At 59.1% G+C, this 10566-nt stretch overlaps 2 protein-coding genes across 2 annotated transcripts; one reads left to right on the forward strand and one right to left on the reverse strand.

The window, feature by feature from the left end:
• Positions 1-613: 613 nt before the first annotated feature.
• Positions 614-4710, reverse strand: LOC140902742 (uncharacterized protein C12orf60). The gene is made up of 2 exons (XM_073323120.2): positions 4523-4710; positions 614-1614 (listed from the first exon to the last, which is right to left on the reverse strand). Exon 2 carries the CDS (start codon positions 1605-1607, stop codon positions 753-755), a length of 855 nt encoding a protein of 284 aa, XP_073179221.1. The 5' UTR covers positions 1608-1614; positions 4523-4710; the 3' UTR covers positions 614-752.
• Positions 4711-7714: 3004 nt separating this feature from the next.
• On the forward strand, positions 7715-10288 carry LOC140902947 (single-pass membrane and coiled-coil domain-containing protein 3). Its single transcript, XM_073323529.2, has 2 exons — positions 7715-8075; positions 9464-10288. Exons 1-2 carry the CDS (start codon positions 7715-7717, stop codon positions 10138-10140), a joined length of 1038 nt encoding a protein of 345 aa, XP_073179630.1. The 3' UTR covers positions 10141-10288.
• Positions 10289-10566: the final 278 nt, after the last annotated feature.

Consider the following 10566-nt stretch of genomic DNA (forward strand, 5'->3'; position numbering starts at 1 on the left):
AAAAGAGGCAGGAAAAGCAGGAACCGGAATATTTGTGGCTCAGGTTTTTGTTTTCCGGTTAAAACCCAGCAGGTTTCCGTATTTTGAACGTGGCAGGAGAATATTCGCTGCCTTTCTTCCCGATTTCTAACCAAAACCTCAAATGTTTTTGTTTTAGTGGAACCCAAAAATCGTTTTCGAAAATGGCATTTTTGCATTACTCCTGATTTACACCAGGGTGAGTGATAGGGAATCGGGCCCATTGACTCCAGTGGAGTTACTGCCGACTTAAACCGTGGGGGGAAATGGCATCTTGACACACACGGAGTGACTCTGGATTTACATCACACAAGGGGAATTGGCCCTATTGACCCCCTGGAGTTACTCCAGATTTACACCAGGGTGAGTGAGGTGGAATCAGCCCCATTGAGTCCAAGGGAGTTCTTCCTGCTTTACACCAGAGGGAGAGGGAATCAGCCCCTTGACACCCATGGAGTTACTCCTGATTTACATCAGAGAGGAGACTTGCCCCCCACAAGTCACTCCTGATTTACACCAGGGGCCGGGAGGGGAGTCTGGTTCGAAGGCGGGTGGGCCAGCACGCCAGCCGGGACAAACCACTAAGACTCAGGCCCACGGTTTTGCTCGGGTCCCTTTATTTGCTGTGGTTCCCGGCTGCCAGCCCCACATGCTGGGCTGTGCCGGGCTCGTTAACCGGCGCAGAGCCCAGGGCAGAGCCTGCCGGTGCGTGTGCCATGCTGAGGGGGGTGCTGTCATGGCTTTGCCTGCGCAGCTCCATGGGCGACGCCGGGAGGATTCTGGCCCGGGCCCTCTCCCGTTCCCGGCTGCTGCTCTGTGATCAGGGCCATGTAGACCTCAGCCGCGGCAGCCGCCAACTGGAAAGATTTGCAGGCCGGTGCCAGAGCCCGGAGCGCCTCTTCCAGGTGCCCGGCGGCTGCTGCCAGGGCATTCCTAGCCCGGCGCCCTGTGAGGGCATCGGGCAGGTAGTCGCCCAGGCTCTGCATCACGCCAGTCCCGGAGAAGGGGCCGTTCTTGGGGGGCCCTGCAGCCGTTTCCCCAGCTGGGCCCCCAGGGGCGGCACAAGCAGACACAGCCCTGGCGATCTCCTCACTGCTCCGGCGCAGGGCGTCCATCGGCAGGCGCAGCACCGGGGAGGCCTCCGCCTCCCGCAGAGCCGCCTCCAGCCGCTCGGGGAGGCCGGCGTTCCGCAGCAGCACGGCCACCACGGGGCCACCCACGCTGCCGAAGATCCCCAGGGTGGCCTGGTGGAAGTCCCGGACGATGGCTCCCTTCTCCTGCAGCGAGGTGTGGGGGGAGGCCATGCGGGCGTACAGGTCCCGGCTGGTGTTCTTCTGCACGTGTCTGTCCGTCTGCTCCGCCGTGGCGTGCATCTCCTGCGCTGCCCGCAGCAGGTGCTCCAGGTTCTCCCCCACGTCGACGTCGCCCCCCACCGGTTCCAGGGACACGCTGGTGTCAAGGTGCTGGGTGAGGATGCAGAGCAGCGTGCGGGTGGCCGAGATGCATCCTTGCAGGGAGTCGAGCAGCGACTGGCTGGCGCGCACGAGCCTCTCCCTTTCGCTCTCTGTGCCTGAGAACAGGGAGAGCATCGCGGGGCTGGGAAACAAAGCAGAGAACGCCGGTGAGGGGGTGAAAGAGTTTCCAGGATCCCCAGCGCAAGGACAAGTGGATGTGTGATGGAACCGATAGGGAGCCCCTGTGAAATGGAGTAGAAGGAATGCTGTTTCACAACAACCCTGGGATTTGCCTGTAGAACTCACTGCCTCATGATCTCGCTGATGCCAAGAGCCCAGCAAGACCCAGAAAGGGATCTGACATTGATATGGCTAATGAGGAGAGCCAGAATGACATTAGAAAATAAATTTTTTTTGTTAAGTTTGATAAGATTGAACAGTCTCATGCTCCAGGGCATGACCCCACCTCTAACGGCTGTCAGGCAGGAACTGTCCCTGCTGTCAGAATCTCTCTAACCTGCTACTGTGGGGTTCTCTGAAGCATCTGGTACCATCACTATCAGAGACAGGACACAGTCAAAGGGCCTCTGGGCTGAGCCAGTCTGGCCAGTCCGACAATCCTAGTTGCGCAAAATAAAATGTCGCCCAACTGCTCTTCCTGATTTCAACGCACTGAAAGTGCCCAGACACAGCCAGGAAGGCCCAAGACCTCACAAGAAAGCCAGTGGTTTTTGGATCTCCAGCTCAGGCATGTTTTGAGCAAGTTTCAGCACAAGAGAGGAAAGAACAAAGCACCACAAACTTGCCACAGCGAGATGTTTTCCGCCACTCGAAAACGCTGGGGGCTGATTCCCAAAGCACCCAGCAGCGTCATCTTCGCCATGGAAAGAAGGGTCCTGACCTTCAGAGGTATTTCGGCTCCTAACTCCCTTTGGAATCACCAGAAAGGAGGAGCCAAAATCCCTTTAAGCTGACAGCTGCGCAGGCTGAGTTTGGTGATGGGGGGAGCCTCTTGTATCTTTGTTGTGACAGTTCTGTCTTCTGTCCCCAGTGCCTGGAGTCCCAGGGGGATGGGGAACTTCCAGTTACCCCGGCTTGTGGCCCCTGCCCCGGTGTGGAAAACCGCAGGGCAGGGCAGCCCCAGGAAGCCCAGACACCAAGAACCACTAGGCCCAGCCCCACCTGGACTCTTTCTTAAAATCTCCTGGTTTTCAGCCTTCTCATGTGTTTTCCTTAACCTCAGGCAGCAAGGGGCTGCCCAGAGCCAGGGAAGGAGCTGGAGCAGGCCCCACTATACCAGGAGTCCAGTGGGTCCGGCACTGGGCTAGGAGTCAGAGCGGCTGGGTTCTCTTGCCAGTTCTAACACATGGATATTGGGGAAACCCCTTCCTTTCTCTGCTGACCTGCCCGGCCTTTGTCTATCTTGTCTGGACTGACCCATTCAGAGCAGGGCCAGTCTCTCACTGTGTCTGGGCAGCAGTCGGCACAAGGGGGCCCTGATCTCAGCTGGGGTAGGGCCGGTCTCTCGCTGTGTGTCTGGGCAGCGTCTGGCACAACAGGGCCCTGATCTCAGCTGGGGCAGGGACGGTCTCTCGCTCTTGACTAAGAATTGGGAATCTCATGGATGGGTCTCTCTGGACTACATTTATTTTTTAAAAAAAACAAAAATCTAAGAGTGCGTTCAATTAAAGAAACCTGGCTGTCCCTCCTTCCCAGGGTGACTGCCCCGCCCGGCAGAGGCCAGCGGTAGTGATGGTGAGGTACAGGGGCACTGCTGGGCTAGAGGGGGGGTGCAAAGCCTGTCAGTGAGTTACCCACTTTGCGGCTGACGTGGGCCCCGAGAGAGCGACGCTGCGAACCGGAGGCCACGGGCCATTGGGGTGAAGCCCGGGGAGGGCGTGTGGAAACGACAGGGGAGTCTCTGGTACCTCGATACTGAAATAAAAGCCCCGTGGAACGGCCGGTGTCTGGTCTGACTCAGGCTGGGGGGCTAAAAATTGCTGTGTAGACATCTGGGCCAGGCTGGAGCCCAGGCCCTGGGACCTGTCCGCCTAGGCACAGTCCCCGCACTCGGGCTCCAGTCCAAGCCTGCAGGTCTACAGGGCGAGTTTGCAGCCCGGCAGGCCAGCCGCGGGTGTTTAATTGCAGTGCAGACATACCCGCAAGGGCCTCCACTGCACCCAGGGGGAGGGGGCGGAGGGGGGGGGGGGCGCCGGCCCTCCGCAGCCGGCTCCGAGCCTGGGGGAGGGGGCGTTGGGGGGGGGGGGCGCCGGCCCTCCGCAGCCGGCTCCGAGCCGGGGGAGGGGGTGATTGGGGGGGGGGTGGGCGCCGTCCCTCCGCATCCGGCTCCGAGCCAGGAGAGGGGGTGTGGGGGGGGGGGCGCCGGCCCTCCGCATCCGGCTCCCAGCCTGGGGGAGGGGGCGTTGGGGGCGGGGGCGCCGGCCCTCCGCAGCCGGCTCCCAGCCTGGGGGAGGGGGCGTTGGGGGGGGCCGCCGGCCCTCCGCAGCCGGCTCCCAGCCTGGGGGAGGGGGCGTGGGGGGGGGCGCCGGCCCTCCGCAGCCGGCTCCCAGCCTGGGGGAGGGGGCGTTGGGGGGGGGGCGCCGGCCCTCCGCAGCCGGCTCCGAGCCGGGGGAGGGGGTGATTGGGGGGGGGGGGGGTGGGCGCCGTCCCTCCGCATCCGGCTCCGAGCCAGGAGAGGGGGTGGGGGGGGGGCGCCGGCCCTCCGCATCCGGCTCCGAGCCAGGAGAGGGGGTGTTGGGGGGGGGGCGCCGGCCCTCCGCAGCCGGCTCCCAGCCTGGGGGAGGGGGCGTTGGGGGGGGGCGCCGGCCCTCCGCAGCCGGCTCCGAGCCGGGAGAGGGGGTGTTGGGGGGGGTGGGCGCCGTCCCTCCGCATCCGGCTCCGAGCCGGGAGAGGGGGTGTTGGGGGGGGTGGGCGCCGTCCCTCCGCAGCCGGCTCCGAGCCGGGAGAGGGGGTGTTGGGGGGGGTGGGCGCCGTCCCTCCGCAGCCGGCTCCGAACTGGGGGACCCCAGAAAGGGGCCGGGGGCTCTCACCTGTAGCGGCGCGGCGCGTCTGCTGGCCCGGCGGGCGGAGGAGCGGACGGCGCCCCGCTCTCCGGCTCTCCTTATAAAGCTCCCGCTCGGCCGGAAAGTGAAAGTTGGCCCAAGCAGCCCGGGCTCGCTGGCTCCAGACCTGATTTATCTCCTGGAGCCCCCCCTACTCCCCCACCCCGTGACTGAGGCGAAACCAGGACTTGGAAACCAGCCAGACGCGGTTTCCTGGAAACCACGTGGGGAACTGGAAGCCAGCAGGCCCCCCCACAACAACCCAGCACCCCCCCAACCCAACACCCCCATCCCGCGATTGGCTGCCTTAGCGGTCCTCAGCCTTTCCATCTTCCAGCAGCCTCCTGCTCGCGGGGAGATCCCGCTCCCGCCCCTACCCGCCCCCCCCCAGAGCAGGAGGCAGCTGGAGTGGGGGTCCCCGGGGTCAGTGCCCCCCCCAGCAGTCAGGAACCTGGGTTTCTGCAGTGAGGAGTTAGGTGCTTATGAACAATCCCATCAGCCCCACCCCCCGCCCCTGAATCCCTTCAGAAAGCCGGCCCTTGTCTCCACCTTGTGCTCCCCCCGGTTTGGCCAATGTGCTTTGCAGTGGCTGGCGGTTGCACTCCTGGGGCTACCCTCGGGGCGTCCTCAGCGGCAGAGGGGGAAGGTCAGGGCGAGGAGGGTTGTCCCCAGCCCATTGTTCCCAGCAAAGGCCGGCCTGCAGGGCAGGAGAGGAGGGTGAGGGGCCTTTATTGCCACCCTGGTTATTCTGGACAGTGGCCAACACCCCTGGTTGGGGAATTAGCATCTTCCTTACCTTGGGATATGCCTATTCCTCACATCCCCCTGCTCCAGGCAAGTGCCACCCCGAGAAAGGGAGATCGGGGGAGGGGGGGGCAAATGGCAAACAGGACATCAGGAAACTGGGAGGGCTCAGAGAAGAGCGATGGGGGCTGGAAAACCTTCCTGAGAGCCAGAGACTGAAGGAGCCCGATCTACTGAGTTTCTCCCAGAGAAGGTGCAGACGGGACGAGATTCCTGACGATCAATATGTCTGTGGGGAGGAGGTTTTGGGGAGCGAGCAGAGGCTGTTTAACCTAGCAGACAAGGGCAGAGCCCGAGCCCACGGCTGCGGGATGAAGTCAGACAAATTCAGACGGGAAATAAGGGGCAGATTTTCTCCCAAGAGGGGAATTAACCCTGGGAATGAGTACCCCAGCAATGGGGCAGAGTCTCCATCCCTCTGAGTCTTTCCATTGAGATTGGGCATCTCTCAAAAACTCTCCTCTAGCTTCAACCCTCAGATATGGGCTTTATGACACTCTGTACCTCAAAGTAGCACCATGGAACCCCCATATTCACCACTGTCATATAATTTTGATATTGTAGTGGTTCCTCACTCTTGTGTGGGGAGGGAGGCTGCTCCGCCTCACTACAGGCAGACAGTAATCAGTAGTCTATGGGGAAACTCTGGCACTCGGGGCAGGACACAGCCACAAACAGTCTTTAGCCCACAGCCTTCTGGCTGGTGTAAGCCAACAACACAGCACGGGCCTTTGGGCCAAAAGGTGGGGGTTCAGCCATCACCCCAGGGGTGAGGTCAGTGGCAGAGGGGTAGAGGAACCCAGGCCCACCCTACTCTACCAGGTCCCAGCCCAAAACCCTCGTAGCTTCAGCACCAAGCTCCCCGGTTCTCCTTTAATATTTCCCGTCCCGCCCCGGGACTGAGGAAGGTGGGGCACATTTAGCTCCACCCACCAGGGGGAATGTAGTTGTCCCTCACGCTCCAGTTTGGAGGGAGGCCACGCTGCCTCACTCCAGGTATGTTGAGTACAAAGTCTGCCTTGTGAGGTATCATTGTAAAAGCCTTGATCTGTTGAACATTAATATCCTTTTGGGTTGTATGTGCTAGCCTTGTATGGGGAGCTATGAAGTATTGCTATGTGTGTGTTACTGACATACATTGTGAGGTTGGGAACACCCACAACTAGCCTTTTAGTGGCAAGAGAAGGAGTAGCCGTCAATAGGTAGATGGTCATTAAGGGCTCATCAACACCCAACCCACTATCCAAGAGACTCCTTGAAAGAGGCACGTAGGCAATGGAAACTGATTGACCAATGGGGATTCCCTGACCTCCATATCACAGCAAGGCTCTTTCTAGCATCTTGGAGAAGGTATAAAAGAGGGAGAGTGACATCATCACTTGCCCCCCACCCCCCAATCTCAACACAGGGAAGATTGTCTGGGTCAGACAAAGACTTGGAACTAGGGAGATTGGTTCCAGGCTGGAAGTGAGTCCCAGTCTGTGTACTGAGGAACTGTCACCTGCTTGGACCATCTGCAAGGGTGAGACAGTCCTTGATTTAACTCTTATTTAGATTAAAAGTTTAGGATTTCGAATGGGTGTTTACCTTTTATTTTCTTAAGGTAACACCCTCTGACCTTTTACCTACCACTTCTCATCATTTAAAATCGATCTTTCTGTAGTTAATAAATCCGTTTTGTATTTTACCTAAATCAGTGCGTTTTGATTTAAGTGCTTGGGAAATCTCAGCTCAATTTACAAAGGTTGGTATGTGCCCAGTCCACCCTGAGGTAGTGGTGAACTACTTAAGGAGCCGGCATTACCCAAGGGGGCCTTGAGCAGTGTAAGATGGTACAGTTCTGGGGTGTAGGGCTGGAGCTGGGGGCAATTGGCTGGAGCCTCCCTGTTGTTGGTTCACGAGTGGCTGGGAGACCATTCATGGAACCCAGCTGGGTGTGTCCCCGGGGCCTGTGGATGCTCTGCAACTGCAGTCCCTGTCAGGGGGTTGTAGTTTGACATCAGCATCCCAGGGTGAGAGGCAGCCCAGGCTGGTGACTTTGAAGGGCTCGGTGGCCCCATAGCGCAGTTTGCACCCCCAGGAACCTGTCACAGGCCTGAAATCTACAAAGGGGTGGAGTTAAGGGAGCGCTAGCTCCGCTCCCAAATCAGGGCTGCAGGGAGTCAGAGAGAGGTGAAGGTGACTTCCCTACAGTCATGCCGTAACCTGAGAAGTCCTGACTCCCAGCCTCCCTGCTCTAAGCACTTGACCCCACTCCCCTTCCCGAGCGGATGATGGAACCCAGGAGTCCTGACTCTGAGTCTGCCCCCTTTCACCTCTCTCCCTGCACTGTCCAGTTCTGCGATGGGAGAAGCCTGGGGCCTCCCTCCAGGGAGGATGGATGGACTCCGAGTTGCGCTGGTGGAAGCAATTCCCCCGGCCAAGGCCGGCTGCAGGCGCTTGCAGCCAGGAACTGCCTGGGGCTCGCTGGCTCATGGATTGATTAAATCCTGGATCTTTCCGCCCCTGGTGACTGAGAAGAAAACCGGGACTTGGAAACCAGCCAGACTCGGTTTCCTGGAAACCACATGGGGAACTGGAAATCAGAAGGCACTAAGCAACCAGCTGAGCCCCAGTAGCAGCCCTTTTAAGGACAATGTGACGTCTGCTAGCAGCATGCTCCTGACCATAGCTGGGCTCCAGGAATGTGGGGAGGCTGACTGGGAAAGTGAAAGCAAGGATCCGCTCTCCTATAAAGGTGAGAGTCCCTGCTCCGCTGTGCACAGAGCAGCCGGGGAGCTGCAGCATCACAGCGAAGGGATCCTCTCTGGAGAGCCCAGGCTGCAGCCCGCGGAGCTGAGTTGATCTGCCCAGGCAAACGGCTCGTCAACTTCCCAGGCGCCCAGCGGGCAGGTAACTCGCCCCACCGGACAGGGCAGAGGAGACACGCATGGGAGCAGGGGTAGTGCCCTGAGAGCCCCCCGGATCGCTAGGTGAACTGAGCCCCTTCTAACAATGGGGGTTTCATGCAGCCCCTGGCAAGGTGCCACGTCTAGGGATAAAGAATATCAGTCCCCCACAGGCTGTTGGGGGGGGGGTGTCCCGACTGTAACCGATGGGGCGGGGAGTTGTGCTTTCCAAGGGGGGACCCTGGTGAGCTGCAACTCTAGGAAGGACCCAGGTGTCCTGGTGGTTCCAGCCCCCTGTGAGCCCCCTAGAGGATGCTGTGGCTAGGCAGGCAACAGCCACCCTGGGCTGGGGAAACTGGTGAATAGCGAGTAGGAGCCGGGAGGTGGGATCCCCTCCAGATAGCCGAGAGACCCTGACTGGAGACTGCACCCAGCTCTGGGGAGGAGGTGAAAAATGAAACTATTCCCAGGTGCCCCTTGAAGCTGCCCAGCTGCGCACAGCTCCAGCCCTGGCATTTTGTGCAAATTACTTCATGGGCTAATTTGCAGACAGCCAGAAACTGCAGCTTCTGACCTACGGCCGGGTACCCCGGGCAGCAGAGGGGAGGGAGCAAGTCATGCAACTGCCAAGAACTGGGAAACTCCATGGCTGGGGCAGGGGGTGGCCGGGTAGATGGGGCATGCTGCCGCGCTTCTGGGGTGGATGGACTCGGGGTGCTGGGAGGTGTTGGGGGTGGCGGGGGGCTGGGACAGAGGTCTGGGGAATGTGGGGAGGTAACGTGCGGAAGGAGAATTGAGGGTGTCTGGGGCAGTAGCTGGGACACTGCTGAGGTGAGGGGGATCTCTGGCAATTTAGGCTCTGTTGGGGAGTGGGGCTGAGAGTCCCGAACTTACTTGGGCAGATTCTCCCTCTCGCAGCCGAGGCTCTGGCTGGCTCCTCGCTGCACTTTCCTCCTAAGGCCACGTGGTTTGGTAAGGTGGGGAGCTTTTTGGGGCGGGGGCCCACTGGCCAAGTCCTTCTGCCCTAGAACCTCCAAGGTGTTTAGGCGCAGAACTCCCACGGGTTGACGGGGAATTAGGCACCTAAAGACCTTTGGGGATCGGAGCCCTGGAGACTTTTTCGTTGTAATGGCAGCTGAGTCTCTGCACTAGTTAAGTCTGTGATTGGGGGGAACGGGGGGACGGGGCGCAGTGGGGAGCGCTGGCTAACGCCTCCGTCTTCTTCCTGTCCTGGCAGCTCTCTCAAGAATGTCCTGGAGCGATATCCTGTACCCTGGCAACCCAGAGCGGCGGGAGACGGTGGTGCGGTTACACCAGGAGCTGATCAACTGCATAGAGCTCAATTTTGATTCCACCAACGAGCTGATTGGAGCCTTAAACGAACACTGTCATTGCAAGTTGCACCCCATTAAGATGAACATGAAAGGCACCATCCGGGACAACTGCAACTTGCTCCTCTCAGCCATCAAGTCCATCCAAGACATTCTGCAGGTCATCGACGCAAGGTTGAAGAGCAACCTGGAGCCAGATCTCTACCGAAAGCTTCACGATTTCCAGGAGACAGATGCCAAAAAGATGCAGATTCTGCGCTCTGTGGCCACGGTGGTGAGCGGGCTCACTGGGACAGTGGCCATGGGGATCTTCATCAAGCTGGCGTTATCGCAGGTGGTGAGCAGAGTCCTGAGTCAAACGACCATGATCTTGGCCAAGGTTGGTGCCTCCGTGATCGGCGCCGTGGCTGGCATGTTACTGGGCGTGGGTGTCGACGTGATTCTCAGCGCGATCCTGGGTGCCATAGAGAGAGACCAACTGGAAGAGAAGATTCAGGAGCTCAAGGCTCTGGTGAGCGAGTTCAAGCCAGCCTCCAAGGAGTATAACAAAACCATCCTGAAGACCATCTGCATGCTGTCATAGCCGGAGGAGAATCAGCTGCTCAGATGACTCCAGACCAAGCTGCAAGTTACCATTTCTTGTAAAAATAAGGCTGTGGGGATCAGATCCCATCTAGCTTGACATAGCCCAGCACCATTAAAGCAGGAACAATAAATGATTCTAGCTCTTACGCAGTGCTTTTCATTAGTAGAGCTTAAAGCGCGTCAGGCTTCATTAATGTCTTTATTCTCCCACCACGTCTGCGCATAGGACAGGGCTATTACCCCCATTCTACAGATGGAGAAACTGAAGCCCAGAAATTCAAAGCACTTAACTTCCATTGATTTCAGAGCAATTGGCTCAGGCTCTCTGCAGACTCAGGCAACGTCACTGATTTCAAGGGAAGCTAGGTGCCTAAAGTGACTTGCCCCAACCCATACAAAAAATCTGTAGTGTAGTAGAGAATTG

This window comes from Lepidochelys kempii, chromosome 24 (assembly GCF_965140285.1).
Source record: "Lepidochelys kempii isolate rLepKem1 chromosome 24, rLepKem1.hap1, whole genome shotgun sequence".
NCBI lineage: Eukaryota > Metazoa > Chordata > Testudines > Cheloniidae > Lepidochelys > Lepidochelys kempii.